The 15,583-nt window shown below is 41.0% G+C and overlaps 1 protein-coding gene across 1 annotated transcript in view; it reads left to right on the top strand.

Moving 5' to 3' along the window:
- The first annotated feature begins 845 nt into the window (after window positions 1–845).
- Window positions 846–15,583, top strand: part of crip2 (cysteine rich protein 2) — a 40,495-nt gene continuing 25,757 nt past the window's right edge. Inside the window, exon 1 of the mRNA XM_003219877.4 lies at window positions 846–1,004. Coding sequence (XP_003219925.1) covers window positions 962–1,004 — 43 coding nt within the window. The 5' untranslated portion in view covers window positions 846–961. The remainder of the gene's footprint in view (window positions 1,005–15,583) is intronic.

The raw sequence follows: 15,583 nt of genomic DNA, 5'->3' as shown, positions 1-15,583 counted from the left end.
ACATGCTTGTGGATTTCAGTGGCTTTTCTGTGTAGTCTGATATAGTTGTTTGAGTGGTTCAGCATTTCTGTGTTCTCAAATTATATACTGTTTCCAGGTTGGTTCATGCTATGGCTGACTTCTCTGGTTGAGTGAGTCTGCAGTGCCTTTCATATTCCTTGATTCGTGTCTGGTCAACACTGCGTTTGGTGGTACTTGTCCACAGCATCAGAGTATAGGGTAGTCTCCTGCAGAGATGAGAGGATCCCTCTTGTCCTTCGCTGAACATAGCATTTGTTGGATTTTCTTAGTGGGTCCGTAGATAGTTTGTAGGTTGTGTTTCTTCATTAGCTTCCCTATGCAGTCAGTGGTTCCCTTGATGTATGGTAAAGACACTCACCATCTGGGTGGATCTTTGTCTTTACTCTCATGGCTTGTTCTTGGCCTTGTGGATCTTCTGATGTCTGTGGTGGAGTTTCCATTGGCGTGTAGAGCCCAGTTTAGGTGATTCAGTTCACCTTGGAGGAGGTGGGCTTCGCATAACCATGTCTAAGGGCCGTTCCACACAGCATATAACCCAGAATATCAAGGCAGAAAATCCTACAATATCTGCTTTGAACTGGGTTATCTGAGTCCACACTGCCATATAATACAATTCAAAGCAGAAAATGTGGGATTTTACTCAGCAGTGTGGAAATGGGCCTAAGATTAGACTGAAAGGGAAGACTTTCCCGCCTTTTTTGTTTTTGGTCCTGCTCCTTTGCCCTGGCCTTTCCAAGGGTGGGCTGGGAGGCGGGCCATTGGCCGCGCCCTTCTCTGGTCCCGCCCCCAAGCCGCGCGCTCGTCCCTTCGCCGGGCGGCGCTTACCAATGGGAACAGGGCGTGGGCGGGGCCTCGTGCGGCGTGGGCTGACAGGCGGCGGAGGGCGCGCACTCGGCTAAGGACGCCCGGCTTCTTCGCACGGCTCCCTCATCCTTTGGCCATGGCATCCAAGTGCCCCAAGTGCGACAAGACCGTCTACTTCGGTGAGTGGCCCCTTCTTCTTCTTCAGTATCCCAGCCAGGCAGCCGCACGCGCTTTGTCCTCCTCTTCCTCAGAATATAATACACTTAAGATAGCTGGCTCCCATATGGGTTTGTTTCCCCCGCTCTGACACCCCTCCTCGTCATCATTTCGGCACCAAAGACCCCCCCCCCCGCTTCATTTCATCCCCAGGAAAGGATGACAAGCCTCACATAGATGCCAGTTTTCCTTTCTGTCTTTTTTTACTCCGTTGCTAAGTTACCATCTCCACCTGCCAGCCTTTGTTCTGCGCCTGAAACAGGGGAAAGCATCCATTGGGTGCTCTGCATCCAGTCAGCAAACGCACCTCTGGATGGAGGGAGCCACAAAAATCTTTGGAGCGTCGTTTTCAGACCTAGCTTAAAGCCCCTCAGGCTGCATCTACATTGCCATAGAATTATCCAATTTCTGATCAGCTTTGAACTTAATTGTATAGCAGTGTAGACTTATATCATCCCATTCAAATCAGGGATCGGATGCTGGATAATTCTATGGCAGTGTAGATCCAGCCTCAGTTGCTGCCCTCCACCAGTTTGGGACTTTTCTTCTTTCTAGGGGCCCTTCCACACAGCCATATAACCCAGAATATCAAGGCAGAATAATCCCTTTCAACTCTTTTTATTTTAGCTAAACTCTTGAGATTTATTATCAACATTCCAGTTTTCCAGCCAGAACTATCTCCAAAGCAGCTCAGTCACTACCATGGCACAAGAAGCAAACTGAATCTATCAACAGTAGAGTCTCACTTATCCAACACTTGCTTATCCAACGTTCTGGATTATCCAATGCATTTTTGTAGTCAATGTTTTCTATATATCGTGATATTTTGGTGCTACATTCATAAATACAGTAATTACTACATAGCATTACTGTATATTGAACTACCTTTTCTGTCAAATTTGTTATATAACATGATGTTTTGGTGCTTAATTTGTAAAATCATAACCTAATTTGATGTTTAATAGGCTTTTCCTTAATCTCTCCTTATTATCCAACATATTCTCTTATCCAACATTCTGCCAGCCCGTTTATGTTGGATAAGTGAGATTACTGTATCTCAGTTCAAAGCAGATAATGTGGGGTTTTATTCAGCTGTGTGGAAGGTCCCGAGGTTATTTCCTCAATATAGGGGTTAGCATTGTGAGTATCTGTTGTCGAAGGCTTTCATGGCCAGAATCACCGGGTTGCTGTGAGTTTTCTGGGCTATGTGATCATGTTCCAGAAGCATTCTCTCCTGACATTTCACCCCGTCTATGGCAGGCATCCTCAAAGGCTGTGAGGTCTGTTGGAAACTAGGCAAGTGGGGTTTATATATCTGTAGAAGGTCCAGGGTGGGAAAAAGTGCTCTTGTCTGTTTGAGGCAAGTGTGAATGTTGCCCTCAATCACCTTGATTAGCATTGAAAAGCCTTGGAAGCTTCAAAGCCTGGCTGCTTCCTGCCTGGGGGATCCTTAGCTGGCCCTGATTGTTTCCTGTCTGGAATTCCCCTGTGTTGTTCTTTATTTACTGTACTGATTTTAAAGTTTTTAATACTGGTAGACAGACTTTGTTCATTTTCATGGGTTCCTCTTTTCTGTTAAAATTGTCCTCCCAACAAAAAATTTCCCCACAACCTCTGAGAATGCCTGACATAATGCTTCTGGAACATGGCCATACAGCCTGGAAAACTCACAGCAATCCATTGTGACTGTCGTTTCCACAGGGCTTTGCTTTGAACATCCTCAGGCCTCAGGTTGGCAGCACGCATGTCTTCGTTGGTGATGGTGTCCATCCATTTTTTGGCCGTTTGCGTAGTTGCCATTCTGCCATCTCCAATGTAGTGCAGTTTGTGCAACTGATATTGGTTCTCTTCTCATGACATGGCCGTACCACCGTAGTCTTGCTTCCTGCATTTTCTTGCTGATCGCCATCATTTGGCACATGGTCAAGAAGTGTCAAGCCAAGTGTCCATCTCAGCATTATCATTTCCATTGTGTTAAGGGCTTTTTCATATTTCTTTGTTTCTGGCCAGCACTCTGCCCCATAGAGGGCTACTGGGTGAACAACTGTAGTGTAGATCTTAGTGTTGAGTTGTTCAGGCATGTTTGAGTCACACAGAATGCCAGTAGTCTGTCATCTTATCCCCTAGGCTGCATTTATTCGTGATGCCATCTATGGAGACCAGTGACCCAAGGTATTTAAATTGAGTGGCCTTCTTTAATGCTTGCCCATTAATTTAATTGTTTTTCCAGTTTGGAGACCAGATACTCTGTTTTTGGTATGTTCAGTTGAAGTCCATTTTCACTGAGCATATCATGTCTGCAGCTGTTGTTGGAGGGCTGCATGTTTTTGGGACTCTAACTCCCAGAATTCCTGATCATTGGACAAGCTGGCTAGGGCTTCTGAGAGTTGGAGGTCCACACAGTCTGAAGATGCCTGCCTCCATGACTGTGGAGATCAAGGTTTGAATCCCTGGATGGAAGCCCCACTGGATGATTGGAGGTGTGTGTGTCAGTGGAAGGCAAACCCTGTCTGAACAAACCTTGCCCAGAAATCCTTGTGATAGGTTTGCTTAAAGTTGCCATAAATTGGTACACCAAATGTTAGCCCTGCTTCTGGGTATATTTGATCTGCTGATTCTTCAAATGGCCCCAGTTGGTTTTGGGGATACAGAACATATACCATCTACTATTTGCCATCTGCTCGCCCATAGAAAACCAGGATAACCATATCTAAGAAACTAAAGACGGTGCCGTCTATTAAAGGCAAATTTCTGGATCAGCGCCCCAAAGAATCCAACAAACAGGCCTACAAAAACAAGATGCCAAGGAGGGAAAAAAACATTTTGTTGGTCTGTGTTAATAATCAAGTGATTTTCTCTACATTGGCAAGTAGAATGAGAGCATGGATATTATTCTTGATTGGTTGTCTTTGGCCCTGACGAAAAAGTTATACTTTCCAGTACAGAATGGCAACAAGACAGAACAAAGCTGTTTAACTCGTATTTGAGATTAATTACGTGTCACTAGCTTTGCAGATGCTGAAATTGGCAGGTTGACTCAAAATATTTCTGACTTGTGTTGAATTTGGGAGCTGCGGTGTCCCTCAGATGAGCAGGTTTATACATTTTGGTTCACCATTTATTTAATTCAGTCTGTTAGTCAAATAAAAAACTGAGGCCAAGTTTCTTTTTATTGTAGTTTTCCTGCATGCCTGCCTTTGTCAGGGAAACATTCTGCCCTCTTTTTTTTTAAAGCAACAGATGTTTGGGTCCAGAATGTGGGTTTGTTGCCACTGTTCAAATTCTTTTGTCTTTCTGGACAGCCTTTCTTCTGAGAACTATTAGAGGCTTAGAGGAGCAGTCTATACTCGCCAGATGATTTTCTAATGGCATTAGTGTGTAGCATTGCCTTGTTATATCCAGCCATCCATCAGTTCCATGCTGAGGATTTGTTTTGCTTCTCCGCTTCCTGGAATTGTTTGAGATTCAGAAAAGCACATGACATCACAATAGTCCATCTTCCTAAATCCTTCCTGTTTCTATTTATTAGTGAGGCTATTGCATGCAAACCCATTTGATCTTTTTTGTACCGTCTCAAAAAAAAAAAAAAAAAGAAAAGAAAAAGGGAAGAAAGATTTACTGACTATTCTTGAAAAATGTTTGTGCAGGTGTAGCAAAGCTCATCATTTCCTTTTAGTTCAAAATTATATAGGAATAATATTTCCCCCCCCCCCTTCTTTGGAGAGTTACATAACAAAGAGATCTATGGAGCCTGAAAGACTAGCTGGTTTTATTTGGCAGAAGCTTTTTTAGAATCCAGTCCAGTGGTACATCTGATGAAGTGCAAGCTTTTGCCACATTAAATATGTTGCTTTGGTTGCATCAGGCTGACCCAGCCTCCGCTTTCCTCCTAGGCGTGTCTTTGGTAGGAATACTGTGGAAGAATACGTGTGGGAAATGGCCTTTTCAGGAAAGAGTTTTTCACAGTTTGAAATACTGATCTGGGAATGTGTGCTTTTCTTTTTCTTCATCTGCATGAAAGCAAAGCTTTCTTGGCTTCCGAAGCAGCAGTTTCCAATGATGTTTGAACTGGTGAACTAGTTAGAGATTTCCTAGCTTGATATGTTCTCAAGGCTTGCTCTCCTGTGAGAAAGCTGCATTGAAACTCTGTATGAGAGATGAGGACAAAGAGAGAACAGTGAGGAGGGATCATGTAGATGTACCCCTGAGACACAACCCAAATTTATTATTGATTTGATTTAATTTTTATCCCATTTTCTCCTATTATAGGATCCAAAGATTTCTGTTGCTGTATTTATGGCTTATTACTGAATGTTTTGTCTCTATTTGTCTTTTAATTTTGTTTTATACAGCAGCCAAAGTTTCCTTGTGTTGTGAAGCATATATTGCATCATATATTGTCAAGTATTTTTTCTGGACCCAGTCCCTTGTAACTAACCAAATGGCCCCACAGGAAGATCGACTTCTGTTGATGGAGAAACATCATGCTTCCTTTGAAGCATTTTTGTTTATTCTTGTTTTGGCCTCTGACTAGATGCATTGGAGTGAGCATTCTTGAGGTTCAAAGTATTGTGGGAATTTAAAATAATCTGGAAGATGCATTCTTAGCTAGCTAACAGGACCTTTGTTTAGAGCAGTACCATTCCTAGTATTCATAATAAAGTGGGGGGAACGAAATATGATTAATTTTTGAAATACAGAAACAGTAAAAGCAGCTCTTTACTTAAAGCTTTTTCTTGGGGCTAAGGCCCTACAGGCATCTGTTTTAACTTTTGTAGTTTTGTTGGAGTTGCTGAAGCAAGGCTCCTGTACAAATGTTTCTTACGTCGCCCATACAATAGAGGTCTGCCAAAGAATTTCTCTGGGTCATTGGCTATATTAGCTTTTTCCCTTCTGCAGGTGAATGGAGCAATGCAGCTGTTGGAGACTCCACTGTTGATTGTAAATCCTGAAAGCGCTCTTTCTCAGTTTCCCTGTAACATGTAAATCTGTAGCAAATGCCTGTGACATACTGTTCATCTCTGAGGAGTTTGTTATGGTGATAAGAAAAATGTCCCTGAGCGCTGGTTTTCTGTAAACTGGATTGGCTAGGAGGGCAGTAAGAATGTGTGGAGCAAGTTGATAAAAATTCAAAAATGGGTCATTTCCAGGCACACCGCCCCCCCTTGGAGAAGGAGCATTTTTGAAAAGGAAATCCTAAGCAGAAATAGCCTTGATTACATCCTTCCTGAATTTAGCATTGATGGCCTTCTAGTCATTTACTGTAAGTTTGCAAGGTCAGTTTTCCCAGCCTTTAGTCAAGGTTGCTGTTGATCTTCTAGTTAGTCAGTCAGTTCAGATTAAAGTACCTATTATTATTCTTGTTTTGGATGTACAGATATTTGGAAGTATTTGTTCTGAATTAGGACATCAGCACGCTTCACCCAATATTGTCTGCTCTAATTCCCTTTTTCCTTTCGGCTCTGCTACCAGAAGTCTTCCCATCTAAAATGCTAAGGATTTAACTTAGTGCTTTTTGCATAAGTATATGCCATTGTTATTTGGCTGTTGAATTTATCTACTACCCTGAAGTCAAAAATACTGTAACAACAAAAAGCACTAGAAAATTACAGTATAAAAATAAGCAAAGAGGATCAGATCTCATAAAAAGCTTTGTAGAGATCTAAAGAATGAATCAGATTAATGTATATAAAGAAAAATTCTTCATTTTGCTCCTGTTGGTAAATGTTGTCAGGCAGATGTTGTGTGCGTTTCTGTACAAAGAGTATTTCATAGCCAGAGTGCTACCACTGAAAAGATCCTGCCTCCAGTAAACTCATGCTGTGATGCACTCTTCAAAAGAAGCCAGAGAAGGGCCTTTTGAGGTGTTTGTGTGTATTATTTCAAGTTATTTATCCTTAAGCCATAAATATTATAAAGGTTAAAACTAAGACTTTGAATTTGGCTCAGAAAGTGAAGAATAATAGAATCATATCACAGAAGCAGAGTTGGAATGAGCCATGTGGGCCATCAAGTCCAGACACTTCCCCACTCAGTGCAGAACATCAATCTAGAAAACAAGAGCCAGTGGGGCTGATGAAGCACTTAGGAAATATATGGCTTAAATTCAACTGTCTTAAGCAACATAAACCCTATCTTATAGGATTTGGCAAGTCAACACTTAAATGCTCCGTTGATTCCCTGGGTTTACTTTAGTTGGGACTGACACATAGATTTAGTCTCTGGTAATTATGCTTGATTCCATCTAGCTGCTATATTTGAATCTCAATATAGTTTCAAGATGTTTGGACCCATGTTGTACATTACTGAGGGGAGGATATGATTTGGGGGTGCTGCCTTTGAAAAAAGCACCAGGGGGACAGAAGTTGCAGGCTGCATTCTAAAAGGAAAATATACAGTATCTCAAATGCTGAGATGGAATCTCTTTTCTTGTAGTTTGAATCCATTGCTTTGTGTCCAAGTCCCTGCAACAGCAGAAAACATGCCTGCTCCATCTTCAATATGACATTCTTTCTAATATTTAAATATGTCTAAAGACATATTCCAGCTTGTCAATATCCTGCTTGAATTTTGGTACTCAGAGCTGGATACAGAATTCCAGGTGACGTATGACCAAAACAGAACATAGTGGCACTATGACTTCCCTTGATTGTACTTCTATTGATGCAGCCTAGAATCACATTGGTTTTTTATAGCTGTTGTATCACACCGTTGAGTCATATTTATCTTGTGGTCTACTAGTACTCCTAGATCCCTCTCACACATTGTCATGTGAGGTGTCGCCTATCATATATCTGTACATTTATTTATTTTTCTGCCTAAGTGTAGTATCTTCCCTTTCTCCCTGTTGAAATTCATTTTGTTAGATTTGGCCCAGATCTCTAACCTGTTAATGTCATTTTGGATTCTGATTCTGTCTTCGGAGGCATTATATCCTCATTCTGGAGTCATCTGAAAATTTAGTAAGGGTGCCCTGTTTTCCCTCATCCAAGTCATTGATAAAGACTTGCAGTTGTTGACTTGCAGTGAGCCCAGGACATATTTCTCCCTCACCCCACTATTTACAGGTTCCATCTTGTAAGATGTCTTAATGAAATTAAGGTATGCTATATCCACAGCATTTCCTTCATCTGCCAAGCTTATAACGCTATAAAAAAAAAAGATAAGTGTAGTTTGGCATGACTTGTTTTGCTGAAGCTCATGTTGACTTTTAATGGCCATGGCATTCCTTCTCTTGCAAACTGTCTGTTTAATGATCTACTCTTGAATCTTTCCTCACATTGATATCATTCTCACTGGGCAGTAATTATTTAACTGCCCTTCCTCCCTTCTAAATAGCTTTTATGACATATGGAGTGTTGTATTATATTTGCTGGCATGGTGCACTTATTCAAAAACTCCTTATTCTAAAGTAGCCACCCTCAAATAAGATAACATTGGCTTATGAATGTAGAAATCATGACAAGGAAGGTTCCCTTACCCCCTACATATTGTCAATATTTTTACCATTACATTCGCTACCAGGTCTGGAGATCTTATATAGCTGAGATATTTGAAATAATGTCTATATTTTGTAAGTTGCCAAAGGTTGGGGGAGGGGGAGTTCAGGCAAGCTGTATGCCATGCACTCATTCTGCCTAAAACTATAAATATCGAAGTGATTAAATGATGCATTAAGAAGGAAGTAACTTTGCCTGCTGCATAGACTGCCCTTGGCATTGTTCTTCTACTCAGTCTTGTTCATACTGCGTAAGCTGGCAACCTTAGCTTTACACCTGACAAATGACATCAATTAGTAAGTTAGAGTGTAGAGGAAGCATAATACTATATAGACTCTGAATTGAGGTGACGTGGGAAAACAGCCTTGAGCAGGTCCTTCTAGGTCACGTTCACATCTTGCCTGCCCTTCCCTTCTCCAAAGAGTACATGAAAACCAGCTGTCTAGCACTGGGATAAGAGACAATAGGCAGAGAAAGGCTCACTAAGTAATTGAAGGGCTTAGTAGATAGAATAGGAAGCACGGAGCCCTCTTTTCTCATTTATAATCATTCTGTTTTCTCATCTGATTTGGTCAAATTAATTGACATTCCTTGCTTTAGGTATTTTGTAAAGAACAAAATTGAGACACCTTAAATGTATAATACCTGCTCAACATCCCAATAGCTTGGCTTCCAGCTGCTTCACGGTTCTGAAACTGTAATATCTCATATTTTATTGACTACCATTCCCAAGAGAAAAACCTGCAGTTCTCAGTGTGATACTTGACAGCCCAACAGTGTTTGTTAAGACTGATGGACAAAGCGGCCAGCCAAGTGTCAGGGAAACAAAACAGATGCATTAGGAAGAGGGGAGGTGAAATGTTAAGTGTCAGTTGTATTGACAGAAGCAGCCTTTTGGAGGTTCTGCCTTTGAAGACATTACGCAAACATTTTAAATACAACAGAAGGATGAACAGACTGAGTGAAGAAGAGGATAAAAAAGAAGCACCTGGCAGGGAGAATGCTACCTTAACTTCTGGATACAGTGAAAACCAGCTCCTTGGTCTCAGAACCACCATTCAGTTGGCAGATATAGCAAGATACTGAAGGGTCTGTTCCCTTTTACTGGAGAGGGAAAAAGAGAGAAGGAACTGAATGAAAGTGAGTGGGGATGAAGGCATTCAGGGAAAGGGAGATGAAAGGTATAGGGCTCCCCTGGGAAAAAGAACACAGGTGAAATTGAAGAGAAGTAGGAAAGTAAAGAGAGGGGACAAGAGATGGAACCTGATGGGGAGAAAATTGGTGTAGAAGCAGGACGAAGGAGGTAGAAATGAAAGAAACTTGGAGTTGCATGATGGGATGAAAAAAAGTAGAAGGAGAAATGGCAGGAGGTGGGAAGTTTTGAAAGGCATGGGAAACAGGAAGAAGAAAATGCTTTAAAGCTCCACAAATCAGCAAATTTTGATTAGAATGAAGAGGCTGGATCATGATTTCTCCCTGAGACAATGTACATCATGTGATGATATTTGAAATCTGAATGAAAAAACGTTTTGCTCCAAGGAGAAAGAGTAATTTCCAAATGGGCTCAAATTTCAATATAAAATAATATCGGTTATTGCTACCAGATTATGCCAGATTCTCCCACCATCTTGTGACTAGTTACAACTTGTATTGCCTTACTAGGTGGGCCTCAGTCATTTTCTCAAGGAGATCTTAGAGGCAGAAATTCAAAAAGCCATTTAGAGATTGAATGTCTTTATTGCCTCTGTTAATTGTTGCTTCCTCCTGAATAGGAGGTGTTTTGCAGCAGGAAAGAAGCAGGGGACATCCTGTGAACAAATGAAGGCTGTTACTCCCATGAACTTGCATTCATATTGGATTTCTAATGTTGGAAACATTTGTATTGAATTCCAAGCAGACCTGTTTCTGTGCTTTTTTAATAACAACAAGCACTGGGTGCATATGTAGGCCTGTTGTCCTCTAATGAATCCATATCCTTATTTTTTGTGGATATTTTGTTTACTTGAAATGGGAGCATTCAGCCTGCCTGCGTGCAATTCTGCTTCCTTGGCTCCAGTAGCGGTGGTTGTGGCACCTTTAACTTAACAGTCATCCGAAATCTTCCCATTCAGCATGTTCTCTAGTGGCGTAATGCTGTCTGATCCCTCGCTCCAGGGCTTTTTTCCTTTTTCTCAGAAGAAGGTGTTAGTGTTGCATGAGAACTGCTGGAGTCATTGCTGTATGAAGTATGGCATTTTGTTTCCTGGGTGTGAATGGTAGACTAGGGATGCACCCACTTTTGCAGCAATTTTGACATAGCATCTAACAAAATAGACTTGCATAAGCATGCAGAAGCCATGGAGGGTGGTGCCAAGTTGGAGCCTGCATGTTTGTTTAGTTAGTGTTTCCATGGTACTTTGTATGACATCACTGAGATTTATCTGTGAAGATAAAGGAGCAACTGAAAAATAAGATGGGATGCTGACTAAGATGGGAAAGAGTCCTCATTTTGTCTCTGTAAAAGAAACAGGTGTCTACTACTGCTTCCCTGAATTCTGAAAGCTACCCTGAATAAAATATGTGTATTTCTTGTAAGAATATGGCGCGCACACACAATAACACGGAAAACGCGTGTACTGTATTCTGCTTTTTGTTTTGGACAGCAAACTACAATTTTCTGCAAGATGCAAAATGTTTCTCACACATTAGTATATTATAACACTAGCTAACATCCCAACCTCATTAGGGCTTTTTATCATCTTTTTTCTGGTTCTGGCTAGTGTAATACTACATCCCAATCACTCCTGTCACCATTTCTATGGTTGTCTATCTTCACTTTGACTTTAGGCATCATCTTCACAGAATCATTGTACTATGAGATACCACAATGTCCATCCTAACCAACTGCTTCCCATTCAGAAATAAAGAATCAAAGCACTCCTGACTAATTGCCATTCATGCTCTGTTTTTAAAAAGGTGATTCTACCATACTCGAACCAGTGCATTCCACTGTCAAACAGTTTTAATCATGTGGAAGTTCTTTCTAACATTCAGATGGAACATCTCTTTCTGTATATTGAATGCATTCCTCCATGTCCTAGTGTTGTCCAGTAGAAAACAAGCCTAAGCCATCTTCAATATAAGATCCTTTCAAATGCTTAAACATAGCTATCATGTCCCCTCTTAGCATTCTCTTCTCAAAGCCAAACAAACCCAGCTCTTTAAGCCACTTCTCCAGACCTTTGCTCATTTGGCCTTGCTTCATCAGGACACATTCCAGCTTCTCTTGAATTGCTTCCTTTGAGCTAGACAATATATTCTTATTGATGAAACCTAGAATTGAATTCTTAGCTGTCACATCACACTGTTGATTCATGCTCATCTTGTGGTATGGTAAGTCTCCTAGGTGCCTTTCACATATGCTGTGTTTCATCGATCCTATATCTGTGCATTTCAAAAAAAAATTCTGTCCCAGTGTAGTACTTTACACTTAGAATATTCCTCTGCATGAGGGGGAGTATGTGTAGACACTGATATCGTAGGTGATCACTTGTGACTGAGTATGATTGTCTTCCAAAGTTAGAGTCTTGGTGATGGGTCCATAAGTGACTGTGGAGACCTATTTTGTATCCACATTATCTGTCACAATGAGGACATAGATTTCCAGATGGAAGGCGGTCATAACAAGGGTTTATTTGACATACCTTACTCTTGTCATATTTCTTCCTTTTGCCCTCTATTCATGCTTCCTCAAAACCCATAGCACCATTGGTAACAGGTGACCTCCAGTTACAACACTCAAGGGCCAGGGCCTCCAAGTGTTTATTCCACATTTTTTAACAATTAGCCTTAAGCCCATCTTTAAATCTCTTTTGTTGACATTCTGTTTTCCTTTCGTGAGCTGGGAATAAAGTAACTGTTCTGGCAGATAATGATCATGCATTATGGCCGGTCCAGCAAAGTTGATGGTGGAGGATCATCGCTTCAGTGCTGGTGGTCTTTGCTTCTTTCAGAATGCTGACGTTTGTTCATCTGTCTTCCCAAAATATTTTAAGGATTTTTTGAAGGCAATGCTGATGGAATCTTTCTAAATGTTGAGAGGGATGTTTGTAGGTGGTCCATGTTTCACAGGTGTACAATTGAGTTGGAAGGACAATAGCTTTATAAACAAACGTCTTGGTATCCCTATGAATGTCCTGATTCTCAAATACTTTTTGCTTCATTAAAAAAATGCTACACTCACAAAGTTCAGATGGCGTATTTCAATATCAATGTTGACTTTTGTGGAGAGGTGGCTGCCAAGGTAACAGAAATGGTCAACATTTTCTAGCATTACACCATTAAGTTTTATTTCTGGCATTGCAGAGGAATTGGTTTGTGCTTGCCAGTGGAACGCTTTGGTTTTTTCAATAAAAGCCAAGTTTTTCATAATGCTTCTGTGAAGGTGTTTAAAGTATCTTGTAGGTCTTCCTCTGAATGAGCACAGTTCCATTTGCAGCTCTCTTCTGTTTCTCCACTATTACTTCCACTTTTCAACCCAATGCCTCTCATTTTGTAGACCTGAGAGGCTTTGGGACTTTCAGGCTGAAGGACTTTCAGGTGAGGTTCTGTCTCCCTGGACATCTAAGCATATTCCAGCCGCTCTTGCCCATCAGGAAGGAATAGAAGCTCCTTCTTCCCTGGATATTCAAGAGCAGGAAGTTGGAGAGAAGAAGTTGTGCCCATAAGATTCCTGCCAACTATTACTTCATACCAAGTAATTGCTAAATGAAGTGTGGAATATATCCTTTCTCGATGCCTCCCAAAGTCAATATGCTGATAAAACTGGAGATTACACCAGGTATCCCTTCAGGATGCCAGCCATCGTTTCCAATTCAGGAGTATGTCTCATTTCCAAACTCCTGCTCCTCCCTGTCTTACCTAGTATGGCTTTGTTTTCCATGCCTTCTTATGGGATTCTATAAATACTCTTCTGTGTTCCTGATGCAGATGTGCATGCATATTACTTATTGCTCACTCTCTTCCTTCCCTTTAAACAGAGTTCTTCAGATCCTTTTAAAAATGTGCTTTTCTTCATGTTAATCTAGTCTATGCTTTGGCTGTTGGGTATGACTAGTTGTGCATTCAGCTTGAGTGTTGTGGGTTTTTTTAAAAAACCTTTTTACCACCATTACATTTGCATGATGACATTAGTTGGTTAGAAGCCTTTTATGCTCTGTCATACAAGGACAATTTACAGACCACTCAACAGTCTACTGTGAACAAGTTATACAACACTTTGTAGATAAAATCGTTTGGATCTGCTCCAGCTGGGATGCTGTGGTTGATGCATCTAAAACTGGTGTGTCAGCTGTGTCTGTTCCTTGAGATGTTAGATTAGGCTAAAGTGACACAGACCTTGATTACATTCCATTTGGATTACTGTAACAAACACTTTATGGTGCTGCCTTTGAAAACTGTCCAGAAACACCAGTGGGTGCAAAATGCTGCAGCCAGGCTGCCCAATGGGCCAGATTATAAGGAATTTATAGCACCTTTGTTGTAATGGCTCAACTGGCTGCAGATCAATTTCTGGGCAAAGTTTAAAGTGCTAGTTTTGACTTTTAAAGTTATACAAGGCTTGGGTCTGGACTATGTGAAAGATGCTTTGTAGCTCCTTAAATGAGTCTGTCTCACTTTATAAACTCAGTGGACAGGGATTTTTTCTCAGTGTCACCAACTTCTCTGGCATGATTGGCAAGGACATGAAGTGTTTCAATATTTGTATTAAGAGGGCTTTAAAAAGTTGTGTATTTAAGATGTACATTCCCTTGAATTGCATGCTAGGAGGAAGGTTGGATATAAATTCAATTATTTATTAATTTGGATGTCTATGTTTTTGTGTAGGGAGAGGGCTACACTGGGTTGAGGGAAGTGCCAGAAAGGGATGTTGGAAGCTGCCTTGTAGTGAGCCAGAGCTAAAGATCTGTTTGCCCAACCGTTGTGAACCCTGACAGGGAGTGATTTCTCTTGGTTTAAATGAAAGAGTCTCCAGTCTGGGATAACAATGCCATTTGGGGTTGCTGGACGCACTGTCATCCTGGTCTGTATTGCTCCACAGTTACTGTTATTTTCTTCCAGTGGAAAAGAATATTGGCATAATAGTTGTGGGTGGATGGGTGGGCTGAGCTGGAGAGAGAGAAAAATGTGATTAAGAAAATGCTAAGTGGAAAAAAAGGGTTCAAAGGTCCTACATCAGTTTTAATAAATTGGAAATCAGTCCAGAATTTTTTGTGTCATGTTCTCTTGCCACTGCAAGGACTCCCAAAACCAATGTTGAGTCTTTCTTTTGAAGTTTCCAAAAGCCTTTATGAAATCTATCTAGAGTTTCCTTAGATTTGCAGTCCTGTTTGGGCAAACCTACATTTGTTCCCTACAGAATCAGCAGAGGGAGATTCTGTGGCAGATGGTTTATAGAAAGGAAAATAATTGGGTGGCAGGGAGAGAAAAGAGACGTTGATGCTGTGGCAGCTGGCAGCTTCATTCCCAGCTGCGCTCTAAATGTCCAGTGCCCTGGAAAAAAGAGCCACGTGCGTCCTGTGTATCTACTCTGACTAAGCAGCATTGGTGAAAATCATTGATATATGACATTTAGGAGAGAAACGTTTAAAATAGCTGTCAAAATAGTTCACAAAATAGTAACAGGTTAGCTTTTAGTGGGCAAATTCCCAATTCTGGGCTGAATGGATGAGCTGTCCAGTTGCAAGAACTACTATCTATACCACTGCTTCTTAAACTAGGTCCTGACCCCAAATGGGGTCTCATTAGCTCAATGTTAGGGTCCCGAAAAAATTGGTAGCAGTAAAAGTTTTCTGAATATCACCTTGTAGCTGTTTTAGGCATTTACACAAATTTGTTGTTCAGTGTTTACAGTAGACTCCACAGAAGATGCTTCAGCTGTACTTCATAAAAGGAAAATCAGCCTCCTTAGCAAGCCTTGCAAATGTTGATTTATTATCAGTAATTGATATTTATACTTATTTGGTATTCTTCTATACACAGGGCCATGTAAAAATGTCTTGGCG

This window comes from Anolis carolinensis, chromosome 4 (genome assembly GCF_035594765.1).
Source record: "Anolis carolinensis isolate JA03-04 chromosome 4, rAnoCar3.1.pri, whole genome shotgun sequence".
Taxonomy (NCBI): Eukaryota; Metazoa; Chordata; class Lepidosauria; order Squamata; family Dactyloidae; genus Anolis; species Anolis carolinensis.
Note: the sequence above shows the minus strand (reverse complement) of the source record. Positions and strands in the feature narration are given on the sequence as shown.